Source organism: Dreissena polymorpha, chromosome 10, assembly GCF_020536995.1.
Source record: "Dreissena polymorpha isolate Duluth1 chromosome 10, UMN_Dpol_1.0, whole genome shotgun sequence".
Lineage (NCBI taxonomy): Eukaryota > Metazoa > Mollusca > Bivalvia > Myida > Dreissenidae > Dreissena > Dreissena polymorpha.
Genome location: NC_068364.1, coordinates 26,220,226 through 26,241,029, shown reverse-complemented (window position 1 = coordinate 26,241,029; position 20,804 = coordinate 26,220,226). Strand labels below are relative to the sequence as shown.

The 20,804-nt window shown below is 32.8% G+C and overlaps 1 protein-coding gene across 1 annotated transcript in view; it reads left to right on the top strand.

Annotated features, from left to right (window-relative positions):
• Positions 1-20,804, top strand: part of LOC127848997 (uncharacterized) — a 142,150-nt gene that overhangs the window by 100,311 nt on the left and 21,035 nt on the right. The window contains exons 11-19 of the mRNA XM_052381724.1: positions 2,751-2,868; positions 8,405-8,532; positions 10,936-11,116; positions 11,617-11,767; positions 11,878-12,065; positions 13,303-13,427; positions 16,683-16,814; positions 17,436-17,474; positions 20,190-20,250. Of these exons, the coding sequence (XP_052237684.1) occupies positions 2,751-2,868; positions 8,405-8,532; positions 10,936-11,116; positions 11,617-11,767; positions 11,878-12,065; positions 13,303-13,427; positions 16,683-16,814; positions 17,436-17,474; positions 20,190-20,250 (1,123 nt within the window). The remainder of the gene's footprint in view (positions 1-2,750; positions 2,869-8,404; positions 8,533-10,935; positions 11,117-11,616; positions 11,768-11,877; positions 12,066-13,302; positions 13,428-16,682; positions 16,815-17,435; positions 17,475-20,189; positions 20,251-20,804) is intronic.

Sequence of the window (20,804 nt, the reverse complement as noted above, 5' to 3'; positions counted from 1 at the left end):
AAATGGGTTATGTACATAATGACACAATAATGAAATGGTTATGGTCGTCACTTTGAATTGTACTAGTCTATTTTATTCTTTGCTGTGTCCGTGCCACTAATATGTGTTGGTTTCAACGGATATTGTAATCATTTTTAATTTACCAATGATTAAAAAAAAAGTTTCCCGTACACAAAATCAAGCAAAAAACATATTAGCGAAACAAACTCTCTATTGGTATGCATAATGACTTAACGGCCACATGATTTAACTAACAGGAATGTAGGTTGTCAGTTCTACATTATTAGCATACAGTTTTCTTTACCTCGAAAAAGTGATGACCTCTGCAACATTTATTTTGTGTTAATTCACGACTAAAACTCTAGTTGCCTAGTAATGTTTGAGACCAATACGCAACTGCTGCTTTGTATCTTAACGACATAACCGTAAACCATTTAAACGAAATAAATAGCTATTCGACAACATAAATTCTATGTCAATCAACTTGAACACATTAAGTGCATGTTTAAGAAATAACATGTCATGTAAATTTTTCGCGCTTGAATATTATTTCTTGTTCAAACCAAATCAGCATTTTAAACTTTTAACATTAACTTCATATCATCCAAACTTAAAACCTTTAACATAATTAGGTATTTATTATTTGAAACAGTGCATTCGATAAAATTTCCACTTATTTTTATCTACATGTAAATTTCCCAGCTCATTATTTGAAACTGAACAAGAAACAATGAACCGAATGAGGCTTTGATATTGTCTTATTTTAACATTTCTTCAAAAGAAGCCACACTATACCACAACTATATGCAAATCATTATGTTTGTACGTAAGATATTTACATATTGTATTGTAAGAAAAACAACATGTTCTGCTACAATGTGTTGCAATCTCAAAGAATCAGGAACTTGATAGTTAACCGGGCTGTATTTTCTCATTCGTGTCCAGTCGTGGTCGATCAACGCGTAAAAAACGCAACATCAAGCGTATTATATCATACGCCGATATAAATTTGTATAAATGAAAAACTAATTTAGGCAACCCGATCTCGTAGTATTCTTACTATAAATATTGTGATCGCTGCCGATCTTGTGAAAGAAAATCGTCTTGCTCGGCAAGTTTGGGATCTTCACAGTTTAGAGAAGTTGGTTAAATGTTCAGATAAGTGTATAGTTGTAAACTATAATGATGACAAACACATACACAATTTCTTGTAAAAAACACACCATGCATATAATTAAGAAATATTATGACAAGCATGTTAGCATACATCATTAATTTCGATAAAGGTTGTTATGAAGTTTAATGTTAACGAGAGATATCTGCCTTGTACAACATGGCATATATATCGGCACATTACTTGCACAAAAATAAAACATTCGTTTTCAACAACTGCTATTTAATAAATGTAACACTTGTTGTAGCAATCAAAGATATATCTACATTATCCAGTTATTCGGGAGTTCAGGCTTGATCAGGAATAGTCAACATAAATTCCACATATACGCACCGAAAATAAATATTAAAATACGTTTTATTTAACACTTGTTCGTACTTTCGTAATAGTGCATGTTCACTGATCTCTGTTTACTATGAATTTATATGTCGCTTCTGTATAATATCTGTACCGAAGTCGGCATTGATTGATTATTATATCGTGATAAATTGTCATCACAATACATTGTTAAGTCGTGTAAAATGCAAATTTTCATGAATGCTCATAAAGCGTTTCAATTTGTTTGATTAACTGAGCATGTGAAAAAAGCTTTAGCCGATAATAACACAAATGCCGGTGGTGTTTAAACTCGCATTCCATCCTTAATCGTATCCCTTTGTACCGTTAAAGTAAAAGAGCATTTTTGAACAGAATGTACTCTCGTAAAAAGGTTCAGGCTGTTACCAAAGCCGACTTCTGGCGTCCATTTGCAGTTTGTGTCTGCCAGGCTGAACACTAGTATGCCCTGAAGCGCGGATGGGTTTTCTTTTTCTTATATAGAACCGAATCTTGTCACCAACTAGCGTATAATTGAGGATTTGAACATCACTGTTACATATTGACACACGTTTCACAAATCTCGAAGTAAGTTCTAATATAGAACATATTCATATTGTGCCGATTTAGATTCAGAAATAGATCCCCGATTCAAATCTGAGTAATACATTTTAACTGCTCTTGATGCCGCATTTAGAATGTGATCGTTAAGATTCTTGAATAAAACATTTATTTTGATCATATCTTAGCCAAGTTAGAATTTGTGTCAAATTGTGGTAAAACAGTTAGGATAAAAACTAGGTCAAGAAATCAATATTTCATTACTTTTTGTATATTGAACACAAGTGAACACATCGAGTGCAATTTAGTTGCCTTTTTGTACAAAATATCGGTGACTTTTAGAAGTGCTTGTCTTGACATGATCAGTTAGTCATTTAAGTGAGTAGGCACTCGTTTACTATGTGAATTTATTAATACAATATAAGATGACACTGCTTTTGATACTAAGGAATGCGGATACTTTAAAAAATTTGCCTCTGCGTAGTTGAATGTCCACACGCTTCGCTTGTTAGCGACTGCATGAAACATACGTAGTGAAACCAAAACACTGAAAAAAAGGAAATACATCAAATATACACTAAAAATTGTTATCTCATTTATTTAATTCTAAAAATGTGTGTTAATGTTAAAGTTGTATTTAAATCCTCGTTTATTGCAGATGTCTATGCTCTTAATATGAATAACGATTTATGTTTTTTAGGCAATCGGTAAAGTTGGTGCAGTAGTGATTGAAAATGATCCCAGCTGTTCAATTTACGTAAGAGTGTGCGGTTATATCAACAAGTACAGCCACAGAGATCTTGCGTTAGTGGATGAAGGTAAGAATAGCCACTCAAAGCATCACATTCTTTTCTGTTAAGATTTTAGGAATAAGTCATATGAATATGTAAGTTATATTTCGCTGCGAAAACTGCAGTCTCCACTTAAAAGATTTCGCAGTTCACAGTTGCAGAACGTTAACTTTAATTTGATCACAATGATTAATATAGAAAAAAAATACACAAGAAGCCACCAACTTATGAACGGACAAAATTTGAAGCACCCAAACTTTAGTACTATGTCATGTTTCACGTTTACCTGAAGTATGTGATACAGTGTTTTAAGAAGATACATTGAGGCGTTTCTAAAAAACACTTGCGTTTTAATCTTTTGAGAATTAATGTTAAATGAACTTTCCGAAATGTGAACATAAGTGTGTTATGTGTCGAACACTCCGTTGCATCAAATTCTATTTATTCAGGAAACATTTTCACTAGCCTAAATTAGTATTTTGTTCTGTATTTACATTTAATGCTCTTATGATTTAAAAAGCAAGACTGTTGAAAACATGAAGTCCAAGTTATTTTAAAGCTTTGACCAATAGAATATAACAATCAGTATTTTTTTCACACTTTCACTTTGATGCTCCCCGATAGTCGCCGCTAAACTAGTACGCTCGAACCATATTTTCTGCATCAGACATTGTATGAGTATGCGTGTGTATTTCGAAGTTTATGATGCTCTTCCTCGCCGAAGGCTATATTATGTGTGGACCCGGAGTGTGCGCCACCACTCTTTCTTAATTAACCTACTAGCCTATATGGTTTCCGAGTGAAATGTCAGAAACGTCTTATCCGAATCCAATATACAATTTATATTTAGTATCCTTATAGATTGATGGTGTGTCTACTACTGTCACTTACTTCCGCTGTCATAATATGCCCGTGATTTATTGCTCTTTGGGAATAAAAACATGTTTCCGCCGAAGATCTCATCAATTCATATGGATGTAATAAAACTGTGAACTGAAACACAGCACAGTATGTACACTCGTTTATGGTCAGGTAGTTCCGCTTAAATAATTTTTCCAGTTAGTTAATGCTCTTTGATAACTAATAATAAGAAAAAAAAAATCAAAAGCAACTGGGCGTTCCATCAATTTACGAGAATTAAGATTTAATAAACTGTTAAACATATTAATAGTATTGAGTCACAATGTGTTATTTTCAAAACAGCTCCACATATTTTTCATGAAGTTATTCCCCATTAATTTAAATATGAGCATGTTAAAGGTAATATTTGTTTTTCCTCACAAAGTCAGAAACTTATTTTTCATAATCTTAATATAAGGGAATGACTAAACCGATGTTTAAGGCATCGTCCTTATCAATCATGCCATGCGCATATTACGGTCTTTTTTTATTAATGATTTATATTAAGTGGAATTAGTGATGTTTGTTATGCTTTCGATGTATCCATATATTGATGAAATGTGAATAGCAGTTAATTCCTTGTTTCTAGTTCCTCATTTAAGCTTAACATGTTATATATCAACTTTTTTAAGACCAATAAAACAATTCTCAAGTAAATTAAAATAAAACCAATTGTTATGTATTCATAAATTGATTCAGCAAAAGGAATAAGGAACAATATACCTTTATTCTTATTCAATTAGAATAGACAACTGGTGTGTGTACCTAATAAGCTAGAAGGTTATCTATAAATTCGAATAATACATGTAACTAAATAGTTAAATTTATGTCAGAGTACTTGAAAACATTTTATTTATGTTTGAGATAATTTTCATGTTCATGTTTCTTCTTCGCGCTTGAATGGGATATTTTGTTGAATCCGAACAGGCATTTTTTACTTCGAATAGTAATTTCACATCAAATAGACCTAATACAAATATTTTAAATTAGCGATACAAAATGCAACCTTATATATTTCTAATATTTGAATTGACTTATACTCTAGCTACCTTTTCGCGGCTGACAATGGACAAAGAAACAAATTACTTAACCTTTTTTCAAGCCGAATAAAGAACTCCCATGTTCTTACTAAAATAATAGATAACATGTACAAAGGGTACAACATATGACTGCAAAATAATGTCTATGTTGGTTGGATATTAAACATAGTAATTTCAATACATTTCTACTGAGATACCCATAATGATCATCCGGTTCTTTTTTTGCGGTTGAAGGTTGAAGACGGTAAAATGTTCCTTAGTGCTTTTTCAAGAGGAATACAAAAATTATGCGTTCTCGCGCAAAAATATGTTCCTTATTCCTTATTTTAAGCGAATAAGGAGTCGGCATGTTCTTATTTAAAAATTAAATTGAATCAAACAGTATATAATAGCAAAGAAAAAACAATTGTATATGTAGGTTGGATATAAAAAATATGTATTGCAATACATTGATACGAAGATTTTACAGTTTTTATAGTTCAATTTTCGCGGCCGAGTAAGGGCCGGCGTAGAACTGGTATAATTCTAACACGGCACGCGAGTTGTTTTCTAAAGACAATGTTTCGAATAGATAAATAAAATATTGCAGTAAAATGCAAGTGCTAAAACCCGCTCTAAAAGAAATGTAATAAATGTAGCATGTATATAAATGTAATGAAAAAATGAATTGTATATTTTGGGATAAGAGGCATAACCACGCCTTCAAAGAATATTATTTGTTAAGACGTAATTTAGAAATATGTATAGCATGTCATCTTTTCAGTAGCACCAATAACCGTGACGTCATTAAGTATATACGATTGTTTTTCTCAATAAAGGGACGTCGTTCGCAAAATATTTTTGAATGAAAACGACGTCATATGTTTGCACAATTCAAAACGTCATTAAATAGTGAACTTTGTACTACGAAGGGCGGAGTATTGAAGAATATTGTTCACATCCAAAAGCTTGAACCAAAGCAATCTTAATCGTGTTAGAATCAAAATAATATTTTCTATGATGGTTTGTTGTCGAATAACGCACAGTAAGGAGTAAAGATAGGTGTTATTGAATCACTCGTGCTTTTAAAATTTAAAGCAACTGAACCGGCATGGTTTATAACAATAAAACATAGTCGTACTGTTAACTGTAGAGAATACATTTAATATTTATAAAGCGTAAAATAACGTATTTTCAATATGATGATAACTATTTATATTGATAATTTCAACTACATGTATATTGTATGATGCTATGAATGGAGTGAATGGAGATTGTGAATGTTATTCCGTTATTTAGCTAAATACCAATATTTAAGGCCGCCCTGGCGCAACGGGCATGGTGTTCGCCTAGCGACCGGGTTCTTTAGATCTCCCACTAATATACCAAATACTGGTTCTACTTTGGAAACAGATCTGAGGGCGTTTTAATAAGACTTAGGCTTTCTATGCAATTGAGCTTCAAATGTATAGGTTTAAACTGAAGACTTATATCAAAATTATCATTTGTATTGCTGTTTTATATGGCTGTTAAATGTATTAATTGAATAAGGAAACTAAATGCTCACTGTGCTTCATAATATAGACGACCTGTTTATGCAATGTGCTTTGTCGCGACAACATAACCGGTATGTAGATGCGTTAAAATACAACACATATAAAAAATATTGACTGTCTGTTGAGCCACAACATGAAGTTGTTTTGTGTATTGTGATAAACCATAAGGCAATAAATGTCTCGGACACCTTTGATCAAAAATCGATGGGAAATTATATACAGTATAATTATAGTTTGTTTGTACATGTGCACATTGCCAAATTGTTGTATGTCAAGGATTTTGAAGGGCGGTAATGCATTTTCATTAATTATAAATCATTGTATAATGAAATAAATAGTTTTTCGCGCGAGGTCTCGGGAACAAACGATTAAAATGCTGTAACAATGTATATGCAGTATTGTGATTAGTTGGGCAGGCGTTTATTGTCAGGTTATCCCACATCACTAATTTTCGAAGAACGCATTGACATTCGACCAATAAATTGTTTCCGTCGGAGATCTTTGACACTAATGACTCAAATTTGAAATCCATATGAAGAATAAGCTGGACATGAAAATAGTGTAACATGATTCCACTTTAATGTAATATCAATGTTATGGTACCGACCTTTCTGTCTTTCAACGAGTTCCCAGAAAATTAACTAATCCGTATATTAGCCAATATATTGACAAAACACAAGCAACTTTCAGTTTCACTGACATTCGCCTTGCTATATTTAACACATGTATCTTTTAAAACATTTTAATGCCATACGAATTTGATTGTATGTTATGAGTCCTATGGGTAACTAGTTTCCTTATATATAGTAAACACTTTACAATATGTTTCTATAAAACTGCAGGGGCCCAGAGGATAGTTGTTTGCAACAAATTGTATAGTAAACATCGATTATTAAAAAAAATCTTTTCTATATCTTCATGGATCAGGGGTTTGATATTCGGTGTGTAACATGGTTTTTTCTCTTAGATTGTGTGTTAATCACGCCCAGGGATAAATTGATTTATAGAGATGTGTGCAGTTAATAACGTTAAAATATAATCATCTGTAACCGCAAGGGTTCGGTGTTTCATATTTGATATGCGACCTCGTATCGTGGCCTATACTCAGTTTGATCAAATCATGACTGGAATAATAATTCGCCTCACTTTTGAAGTTACTCGTTTTTAGTGGCAAAAATTATAAAGGAACAACGCATGTCAAATTAAAAATATTGTTCAAGTTTGATACTTGCAACCACCTTAAAAGACCGGGAAACAATCTCATCTACTTTACTTTCACCTGCCAGCTTTCAATCTCGAATAAATTGTTCAATGATGGTTTATTTATACAATTGTATGTGTTTTATTTGCTAAACTATTATGATTTCTTCTGAAGTACGAACATGTGTTTACTTTTGAAATAAAATAACAGTGCGCTTGATATTTTACGAGTATGTTCTGTTCGTTTAAAAAGAATACTGATGAGGTACTTTAGCTGTTTTAAGCTTCTTAAAATACAACATTGTTGCTTATATTCAATTTATTAAAGTTGAACTAAAATGGTTCTTGAGTTTATAACATGTCGGGATCTTAAAAACATAAATTCGGTTGCCGTTTAATATATGGTTTTATACGACGACAACCTGTGTGTATTTCCAGAACATCAGTGACCTTAACCTTTTTAAGCTCGCATTTTTAATCCCTACTTAAAGGTTTCAAGTTGCATCCCGATAACGATATGATAATATTAGACACAGAAGATAAACTACATCTTTAATACAAATAGTACCACAAACGTTCCAGAAGTAATATACCAAATAACAAATAAAGCTTCACACATGTAGTGTATAGACATTTGAAATAACTCTAACAAATATAGTTGAAATATAAAAGTCATCCTGACAATTCGTGTTAAGACATGCCTTAGTATGTAATGGATTATGTGTATGTCATTATGTCACGTTGTTTCCATTTCATTTATGTGCATTTCTCATCGACACTTTGCTTCACGAAATACATTTTTTAATCAAATGTCATTACAAATATGATACTGATATTATTTTATTTAATACTGAAAAAAAATTGTTTTACATAGTATTTATTTTTCAGGGCGCTTTAATCTATTGAGGGAACACATGAATACCGATATGGGGTATTGTGTGAGAGACGAGCTTCAACAAGCTGTATTCGACAACGACTGCAACAAAGTGAACGCTACAATACGCAAAGCTTACAAAGTAAGACTGAACTTCGAAATACAGACATGAACAGATTAGTTATCGTTGACTTATAAGCGACAAAAACATATGTGTTTGGTTTTTCAATTAATAATAATTTAAATTAATTTATTTAACTTATATGCTGCAATCCATAAACAATACCGCGTACGCGAATATTATATAAATATATGACTTGTTATTCAGTAACGACACTGTATTAAAGGAGTTTACACGCATATGGTGCACGCGCAACTGCATATGCTTATATAATGCGTCTCGATTGTGTGATTGTGAATCGAAATGAAGCTGGATATGTATAAGAACATCTATTATTTCAAAATCGCCGAAACGAGCTTCATATGTCGCAAGCGCATAAGATTTCTACAAGATACGTCCAAGTTAGACACGCATCCTCACGCATGTGTTGCATTGGAGTGGCAGGACAAAACGTGAATTCAACGATCGCAAAAAATTGACCCATTACCAAATACTTCAGAGACTTTCTTAAATCAATATGTCCTTAATAGTTTCGTATATGCATTGTGTTGTTTACCATGTTCATATTATTTACGTAATACGTGTAACATTGTGGAAAATCCAATCAAAGTAACAAAAAAACGTTATACGTTTGAACCCAAATTAAAGAGATCCACATCTTTGGAACGCATCACCTTTTTCCCATTCAACTCCAAAGTCTTTGCATGTCTATACGGTGACAACAGGTTATATAACGTTTGAAAGTATGTTCATGTGTTTCAACAACAGGAAAATTATGTAATTACGTTTTCCTCTTGTCATGTTTACGTCACTCTCAGTTTCTCAGTCCGTTTGTCCTATTTTGAGCCTATCTACAACTAAGTTATTTCTAGACATAGTTCCAGATCCAGATGTGAAATATGACAAGGTCGCTCAAAAATCAATTTCAAAATGGGATTTTGATTTTAGAATATCTACTCTGTTCAAATTCTCTGCAAACACTATAGCATGCAAATAGTATATCAACGGTCAATACGGTATTATATTTCAAAACAATGTATTAGTTTGATATATTAACAAGTTGAACTTTACTTTTTCTCGCCTGTACGACCGCTCAAGTAAATATGCATTATTAAAATTATACAAAGTTTTCCCATGGGCCTCTTTAAGCGGGCGGAGGAAAATCAACAAATGAAATGAAATCGTTTTTATGAAATGTACATGAAATACCGTCTTACCCATTCACACTATCAATACGGGACTTAAGTAATATACAATGTCCATTCAATTGTGTTGTTTGAGGGCTGTGAGTACGTATCCCACACGAGGCGTAATTCGAACACAATTGAATTAACAATATATTTTATTAATTTGTATATGATCGCTTAACACAGTTTATCTGATTGGAAATAGGAATGTGCTTTGTTTTCTTAAATACATATATTTTGGGGGAAATACCATTGGTGTGCTCCTAATAAGTTATGCATCGATGGAGGTGTGTCCGCTCTATAAATGCGTCATTATTTAGGGACAACAATCCATAAAATGTTCGAATTTGAAAGACGAGAAATACAGTTTTAAATGTTTTAATTAAGCTGCTTAAATGCTCAATATATCTGGCTTTTTCTGAAATTGAAACTAAGTAACTGAAACTGGTCCTCTTAAATCGATCAATAAGATACATATTACGATGCGCTAACAGGGGTGTGATTGTCAACGATTGATAGTCTTACTAGACTTTTGCAACTAATTCTCCCGAGGATCAATCGTATTAAAGTTATCTAAATTGACATAAAAAGCTTATTGATTGCTATGTGGATTCCATTTCAATTGTTACTCAGCTACTAGTTAAATGTTTTGATAATAACAAGTTAACAAAAAAGTCTGAAGTTATCAACACATTTCGCTTCCGAAAGGAAAGACAGCTTCCTACGCGTCTGAAACGACATATATAAGATCTACAAACACATAAACATGCGAACAGTTCAAACCGCAACGAGTTTTGATATTACCAATGTTTCACATTCGTCTACATTTGTGAAACAATTATTTGTTCGATGAAATATAAACATCCGATTCGATAACAGTTTAACTCAGTGACGTATTCACTTAACCGATGACATGTGAAAAAATGCGATTCAATTTCCAACTGGAAAACTAAACATGAGAAACAATTTCCATCAACTTTGTAAATGCGGTTACAACTGTAACGGCATTTTCAGTTGTGTTTATGCATTATCACATATATAACATATCATCATACGGCACGGTTTAATAAAATAATGGGGATAATATGTGATCCAAAGCCTTCAAATATGTTTTTTTAGTTTGATATACGATATACAAACAAACATTACGTGTATGTGTGGGTGTGTTCTTAAACAATAATGCTGAATATGGAATACATAAGTATATATTTTTTCAATTATTGTACCATGTTTATAGGATAGTAGACGCGTCTGTGAATATTTGAACGACACAGCTGAAAATAATTTGGGTACATGGCACAACCTGTTCGTCTTAGTGGACAACTCTACGCTTGGAAAATTCAGATGCCATATGAGACACTTTCGAGCTATTCTAGCAAAACAAATTTCGTCCGAAATGATCGGATCAAGGATGAGTGGTAGGATGTTATACTGAATCTGTATATTATATTATATAAGTTGTTCGCAGGTAATCAACTTAACACTTAAACTTGCGATAAAATGACTCGTTCCCGGAAATTACACTATCATACAACACTATGTTTACACACTTATTAGTAGAATGACACAAATATACACATCTTACAATAGCTGTGTCAATGTTATCTGGTTACAAAAGTAACATAAACTGAATTTGTACCGCAAATGGCAAACATCATTATGTACATGTTTAAACCCATACTTTTTAGTAATATTTAAAAGCGGACGTTTCTTTTTCTACACATGTGTAGTCCCTTAAACTATGCAACGCTGAAAAGCGTCGCTAATAAACTTTAGTATTTAAATAGCACCGCTACATAATTTTAATTGGTATATTGAACAAGTAATATTGTCAAAAGATCACAAGCAACTCTTCAGAAGTATTCCAACTAATTTGCCTTTGTAGATTAAGATCATCACTCACGTGTGTAACTTTCAGGGGATTTCAACCAAGATCGGCAAGTTCTACAGTATCCACTCGTCAATCTTCATTTTAATGACACAACCGCACAGTCAACTGTAGCATTCTCTATGGACAAAGACATACCTTCCGTGGTTGTAATCACTACTGACTCGGATACTCGCAAACGGTAATTCTGCTTTAAATAAAAACATTATGGGAAATCAATTTAATATGTTCACAAAATATGGTATGTATGCTTTATGAAATCTCATTTACACAGTTCTTGTTGGTTATTAGACAAGACAGTGCCATTTCGGACAAAACGCATAAATTCAAAGAGGAAATGCTCAGAAACATAAATCGGTGCCATTCTGTAACTCCTGATTTACACCGAACTTACCAGAAGGAACACCTATTGGCGGTCATAAATTTTAGCGACATGTCCACAATGCTTGTGCAGATGATCGTGGATGTTGTTTGGAAAGGTGCGTACTAGCTCGTGGTAAACTTTTTCTTCGAACGTCGATATGTATTAAACATTAGTCGAGATTTCTCTAAATACGAAAATTATATTATATTTGTCTTTACTTATGTTGGTCGTAAATAGACGGTTTAATCTGATTTAAATAATGTTATGTCTGATGAAAATAAATTTGACTCCATTTCATATTATGTTATAAAACGTGTAGATGTGTAATAGTGTATCTGCAGTTCTTAAGAATGTACCATTATATTTACAATGTACTCGCTATCAGCATAGTCTATACAATATGAATGATATCATGTTAAACGACATACAGGAACCCTATTTGGAGGCATATTGATCCTAATTTATAGCAAGTGACCTATAATTATAACACAGATTAAACAGTGTATTGATTATACAATAGACACATGTCCATGAGTATACAGCAAACAAATGTAATGTATCCAACAATCGAATGGTCAAGGGACTAGTACATTGTATACAAATAAAGTGCATTTCCATATACAAACAAAACAGAGCGAGAGATCAATCCTTGTTATCATATTACATCTACATAAAATGGTTATGTGCGAATGTGTTATAACTGTTTAAGGGCAATCATAGTACAGATAAAACAGGTTAGCAGTTGACAGGCTTTATTCACATATAATGCATGATTATTGTTGGGTCGACAGTTTTCGGATTTGAATTATGCAACAAATTTAAACATATTTGGTTTTGTTTCAATAATATGTATCAATATTCAACTTTTCCATTTCTCTATATAGTTTGAATTCAAATACAAAGTGATACCCGTTTTCAAGCATATGACACCCATTACATACAATGTCTCTCCTCGTATAGAATTGGAGTATGTTTCACAATATATAACCTACAAAACAGGTCATAAGTTGAACTGCATGTTATATACTTATAGTGACGTTTTAACGCTCACTAGTTTTTTTAGTATGCTTAGTAATGTACTTGTGCGTATAAAAGCCATTAAACGCGTATTTTTTACATAGAACCCATTGAATTACCAGTATACAACGATGTTCCACAAATACATATTCATGTACCTTGCTCATGTAATAAACATTTGCACTTCTTAAAATATTATTGAATCTCTTAAATAAAGCGAACACATTTTAAACTAACATCCCGATGCATTTTTTATGTTTTATTTGGAAATGTTCGCATTATTGAGTGAAATGATATGGCGAATGTTATCAAATAATGTGATTCTTTATTGATAGCTTGTTCAGTTAGGAGGAGACTCTTGGAATGGATTCTTTACGATCAAAAGAAAAATCCTGAAGTGTTCATGCCACTGATCTGTGCACGACGCAATGAACTGGATGACACTGGCATGCAAATGGATGTAAGTTTAATATTTACGGATTCCAGTATAATGCACCATTGTGAAAAGTATAAACTAGTTTAAGAAATGAATTTTTTCGCGTTAAGTTTAACACAATGCGTTAAAGAAAGCGTATTCACACACGAGAGAAAATCACATGCATGCACGGATTCTGAGGAACACAATACCGAACAAAATACACACACAATTATGTAAAAATGTGTTTAATAATGAAGTTTGGCAATTATTAATTTAAGTGTTTCTTTACATACGTTAGCTTGTCATTCCTTTGGAACAAATCGACATGTTACATAAGTATATGCACAATTTTAATCCATTTTTATTATATTCCAACCAAGCCCTGTCTTAAATAAACATCATTTTTCAACAAGACTGTGTTCATTAAAACTAAAGGTTTTTCTGTCATAGGAACAGATGTTATTTGAGCATTTATTAATTGTTTTCGTGAGGCATTAACTTTTATGATGCAGTTCTTGTAACTTGCACGTGTGCGTTACCTTTATGATACATGAAAAGTAGAACATTTGATAATAATCAAGTTCTATTGGATAAAACATATTCAAACAAAAGAGTGAATAGTAAATGGAATACATTACGTTGGCAATAGCTAGTAACGACATACACAATATATAAATATTTCTCCCGTCAAATGGGGGAGATAATATCCATATCCCATGTTAGTCCGCGGATACACTTGGTTTTATTCTTAATCTTTAGACCTGGTCATTGTTAAGCTATTAATTTTCCTTTGTTTAGACCCCTATTGGCTTTAGGTTTAGTAGGTTAAAGGTCACTTACACAGAGATAGAGATATAACACGATTCTTTATGTAAATAGTCAGTTTGAGTATTACAAGAACTTAAAATGTAATCTTTCAATATCTAAGTGTTTTGAACTTTTACTTTGGGTGAACGCTGTCTACAAACTGTAAGTAATAATCGCTTGTCCTACGATTGAATTTTCCTCAAGAATAAATCATGCAAACGTTTTACTTTGAGCATTAAGCATTCTTATTATAGTGGCATTATGGGCATCTATCTTACAGATTATAGGTGTCTATCGGAACTGTTGTTCATTTTTGGTGTTTTCAATTCATATACCACTTATATTTGTCAATGCAGCATCAACATACTAAAACAATATCCCGGAAAGAAAAAATAATGCATTTGAGTATCAACCGTTCTTTTGTTTGACAACTGATCATGCATTCACGATATGAAGCTTAATTTAGTTTTAGTAAAGATTCGTTTATACGACACAAAGACACTATTTTGTTTTACGGATCATTTCGGTTTAGGGGACTGGGTGAGTAACGTAAAATATCGTATATAATATATTTTTTTTATAAAAAACTAGTAGAAAGATGAGTTGCAGATAATTGGTCAGTAACCACATTTTAACTAACTCGTTTGTCTTGTTAATTCTTTTCAGCTAAATTCGACAGTGAAAAATGCCCATAATATCACTTTAAATTAGACATATTTCATAAGCTCATTTTATTTGATATATAATATTTAAAAATGAACTGCATAGTTTATATTCAGCCTTGAATTCGAGTCTTTGCGTCCAAAAATTCCCAAAATGCGTGTATATTACTTTTCGTTCATAGCTAAATGACCTGACTATGTACATGAATGAAAAGGCATACAACGTGTCTGCGACCTTTGATGGTACAATTATTGCCCTTTTCTTTACAAAAATTTAGTTGTAAAAAGTATTGCTTTCAAATCCGCTTGAAATATTGTGTAAATGTTGTTCAAACATTAAGAGATGTATGACTTTTGTGAGAAGGTGAAATGCATCTTCAGTAAGCTATCAATTGATGTTGGCGATTGTTTTTTGCATATGTACTTCAATTAAACTGCAATTCACTTGTTCGTTCCGGATGAAGCGCATTTCATCAAACATGTAATTCAATATATCATATAATGAGCTGTTAATAAAATCATGCATAGATAGGCACAGATATAATGATACGCTTTGTCGTTTGTTTGCCCGGTCCTTTATGGCGCTTAACCGGTTTTCACACGGGCATGGAAAAATCGTCAATTTTTATGTGTTTTTCCTTTTTGTCAACTTCACTCAGATATTCAATACAATTACCACTTAAGTCCATAAATATTCATAATTATGGTGGGTGTTCATCTCAAAATAGAAATAAATAATTATTTTTCGCTAGCACATTCCACGATATAAACACTGCATCATGTGAACGGAAGTAACAGTTGATAATTGACGTGCGTGTTTTTGTAATGCTATTATATACAAATATCATGTAAAGAGGTAATATAAAATGCTATAAATGATAATTCTGGAGTCGGGTGAAAAAACCGTCGAAAACGTGTCAATAACGTCTTCGCTAATTGCTCTCACTCCCCGATGTTCGCTTGTTAACTTTTCGCGAGTCAAACATAACAATAGTGTCAGCTATCAAAACGTACCCACTATTTGTTATCATAAAGGTATTGATTTATTGCTTTATTACTTTGATTGTCTACACATTATTTATTACCGGCGATGTGTTATTCTAAATAATAGACAGCGCAAGTTGGCAGTATGTCAAGCGCAAAAGTAAAATCGCACGATTTATTCAATGAAAAAAAACATAAACATATACGTTTTTCCAAGTTAACCTTTTCCGAAAATATAACCGGTTAAATGGTCATTTCGGTAGGTTAATCGATTAACCGGTAAACCTATTGCATCCCTCAAATAAACTTATTAATCAATATATTCCGTGAAGAGATATTACTTTCATACAAAGTTGACTAAAAAACGGTTAAAAACGGCTTAATATAAAAAAAGCCTACACAAGTTGAAGATCTTGTGGAATCAGAATATGCGTCTTTATAATTCATGCGAGGTGTGTTTTTATGCCCAGTTGCACTTGTTTCTGAAAACAATACAAAACACAAACTTAACACCTGGATATTGAATACGAATCCGGTTAACCATCGTGATTCTCATCCTTGACACAGTTAAATTATACTGTACTAAAGGACCCATTCTGCTAAATAAAAAATAAAGTCAGCTATTTGACAGACATCACATACCTTCATTGATAATTTACAGTAAAAGTATAATTGCTCAAAACATTGATAAAGTGTTCATCCGAAATTGACAAAATAAAAAATTGGATGTGTGTAACCAAAGGTCTACTTTTGCTTGAGTTGAGTGACTGGAAACTTAGGAAAATGCATTTGTGCGTATTGGTTGGTAAATCTGAATCACTAGTGTGTATTTTGTGTGTTACAGAGTGATGATATCGCATTTATCATGCGTTATTGTTTGAGTAACAATCATGCAGAATGTGTTAGAGCGTTATTGCAACCTGATGTCAATATGAATTCAACTTGGATAGAAGCTTCACAATACGAAGAATTATGTGTAAGTTGAACTTAAAGTCAATTCTGGTCAAATGGCTGATAGTTGTGGGCATTTAGTGTTTTTTTTTAAATTATTTTATATTCGCGCTTTCGTGATACTTAATTATTTTGTAACAAAGGTGTGAGCCAATTTATATCAACATGTATTGTTTATAAATCCTATTCATTCACCACTAAATAAGAAATACAAATTAATGGCAGACCAATATATATTTTATATTATTAAAAAAATTGCCAGTGCTAAGTGAACACGTGTTTTTTTCTGGCGTCTGACACTTAATTCTCTTGTTAGAATCTAGGAAATCGAAAACGAACAAGGAAACATAATATCGAAATTCCATTCTTAACATACCGGGTGTGAAACTCCATTAGACCTATGTAAAAACTTGTATCCACGTCTATGGGCAAGTCACGTAAACGGCGAATCTCTACTTTCATGACATTGTGAACGTTGTCGGCTGCTTATTTCAAATACCAACTCTTATATTCGCAATTGCTAAAAATATCATCCTTATACAGCAAAACTAAGGCTAAAGAAGGCAAAACTTATATAAATGCCAGTGAAACAATTTTGAATATTTAAAAGGTTATGCACGTTTTATTTTGTATTTTGCTATTTCAGGATGATAATGATGGATTGCTGAAACGTTTGAAGTCACAGGTAAAAATATATCTATATGTAAATTTAACTCGTTAATGCTAAACACAGATTGGTTTCCGCCGTACACATGTTAACACATCATAATACTGCCAGTGCATTTCAAATAGTGATGGTCTGTTTGCATTGTTCAGCCATTACGTTCTTCCGATAACAAGGGACGAATTTCATAGAGTACATATTATTTTTTCTCATAGTAATTTTTTTTTGAATTTTCGGAGCTTCTCATCATACACCAACTTACTGTTTAATTACTAATGCTATATTTACTCGCTTTAAAGTGCACCACAACCACTAAACACGTTTTCGCTCGAAATCGACCTCTAACTTCGATATTAATAATTATCCAGCATAGCATTATACACATGTGATACTACTATAAGTATTTCGTGTATTTTAGATTAAACGTGTTTGCCGTTAGATTCTACGTATTAAGTTATAACGTTATATGATACATAAAATTTTCTGTCTGTTTTATTCTTTCAAATTAAAAATAGGTAATTCAGCAGCGCTGGCGAATCACGAAGAACCCTACTTTAAACATGCATCTATCCTATTCTTCTTGAATATTTTGCGCTTAATAAAATACAATCAGCCTATACAAGTGTACTTGTATAATTTATATTGGGTAAAAAAACGATAAGTTGGTACCCGAATCTAGATGCAAAAAATGAAATTTGTACAAAAGCAGCAGGAAGACATTAATTGACGTCGCGTATACATATGACTTCATTCTATTAAAATATTACCTGTAATCATGCTCTACATGCATTTGTTTAAAAAGGTTATTGACAAGAGGCCATTACATTTTTCCGACACTCACTGTCAGATGGGTATGTCGCGGTCAATAAGCCTGTCTACATGTGTTGCTGATAGTGATATATTTCATCGAAATGTAAAAAAAGTAATATTATATTGGGTGTGGTTTGTAAAAGTAACCTTTATATTTCTTTGCGTGACGTTTTGTGCAGTTTGTGTGTGGATGAGGGCAAAGCAACAAATAAAGAGCATCAAACATAACAAAATATTTCCCATTTGTTTGAACAAAGTGCTAAAGTTGGTAACACAAATTTACATAGTACATTAGGCTATCAACCGTTACACATCATATGCAGCTATTTGATACAATAAACCGTTTTTGCTATTAGCGTTTTATGTTTCAATATGATGCTAGTGGTCGGAATTATTGTTAAGGCTATGATAGCGGTCAATAGGCTGTGGTATATTTCTTCTTTCTAGGTTAATTAAGAAATAATTCGTGTACCATATAGTTGTTTGTCGAATAACCCACGGCCGGAAGTTTAGATGCGTAGGGGTTAAATCACGTGTGCGAATCTAAACTTCGGGCCGTGGGTTATTCAACAACAAACTATACACGAATTATTTCGATTCTAACACGATTTTAACTAAAGATTTATAGAATGTATCTTATTTTTCTTGCATACTATTTTATGTGAAGCTCCGCCCATAAAAATAGCTCTCGGCTGTTCTGTCGATCAGATCTCCGCCCTCAATAACAGCCCAACTGGATGGAAAAAACCATTGCATTTCTGCTGGTGGAAAATGTATCGGCATGTTTGTTTTAGCTACAGCGCGTGCTTTTAGTGTATAAGCACCGCCCATAATTTGTTGCAGAATAACCCATGCACGATTTTCTTCTTTGTTTATATGAAATTTGGCACGTGCCGTGTTAGAATAATCAATATAGATCGGCAGAAGTAAGTGGCTACTTTTTTCGTTTAAGATATGAATGAAAATACAAAGTTTTTATTAATCATGATGCGTTAGTCTTTTTTATCCCATCATCAGACGTGCATTGTCGAAATAAACCACGGTGGTATATATTTTCCTTTATTTCGGCAATGCTGAAATATAGCTGTCATGCGCGGCGGACTCATTAATTTGTGGTGGATTGTTATATTACACGGTATCAACTATAAAGTAATCATTTGTAGTAAAATCGATTCAAATTCATTAAAGCAAACAATTTGATACAAAGATGTAATATATTTAAAACACAAAATGCATCACAAACAGCAAAAAACACAATTTGTAACAATTATTAAGTGCGTTTGCTCATGACGTCATTATTAACACGTCAAACGACAAAGGTCATATTCTGTCCCGCTAAAGCTTCATTTTTAAGTGTTTTTTTATTTTTATTTTTTTAAATCGGGGTCGTTAAGGTATCATGAACAGAAAAAAACAGGTAAGTGCCGGATCTTTTTGTAATATTTCAGGCTCGGCACGAATACAATAATAAAAGAATGTTTGCTTAAAATAACTTTGGGATTTTCCGTGTAGTTCTATTTTTATATTCTATTTTTAAAGAAATAATTGACGAAAAAATAAATCGAAACCTAGGTCGGTGCCGAATAAAGCGAAGTTTTTTCGTTCGGCCCGAAAATTTGCACCACGAGCCAAGGCTAATGGTTAAGATTTTATAAGACTCGCAAAATAAACTTCGTTTTTTTCGGCACCGATCTAGTTACTCTACATCTTAACTATTGAAATATCAAACAGAAAAGAAAAATAGGTGACATATTTTAGTACAACTATTCAAAGGTCAGTTAAAGTTAATAAAACAGTAACTTGTGGTAAGTCGTCAATGCTGTAGGAAGCTCTAGGTTACACTACGTACAAGTTGCATTTACGTTCGTACCATATCATGACACAGTAAACCCACTATAATTGGCCTCGATCAAATTGTATTTGCAGGACCCGATTAAGTGGGTCATGCAGAGAATGAAGGAGTGCCCAGTGCGAGGCGAAGTCAAAGGTAATATGATATTGAAATTATTTAAACTAATTAGTATAATTCCACTACGACATCTGCCTGGTAACAAAACTACCTCTTGTTTGAATTGTTATGCTCCCCGAAATAAAATTTCGGCGGAGCATATAGTTGCCAGTTTGTCCTTCCTTCCTTCCTTACTTCCTTACTTCCCTACTTCCGTCACACTTTTGTTACAGTTTCTCATAGCACCTTCAATACTTAACCGATCTCTTACATATTTGGCATGTAGGTACCTTGCATGGACCTATACCTTTTGATGAGGTTTGCGGTCACTGGGGTCAAGGTCAAGGTCACTGAGGCTAAATATTAGATTATTCTGTCACACTTTTATTACAGTTTCTCAAAGCACCTTCAATACTTAACCGATCTCTTTCATATATGGCATGTAGGTACCTTGCATGGACCTCTATCTTTTGATGAGGATTGAGGTCACTGGGGTCAAGGTCAAGGTCACTGAGGCTAATAATAAATTTTTTCGTCACTATTTTGTTACAGTTTCTCATAGCACCTTCGATACTTAACCAATCTTTTTAATA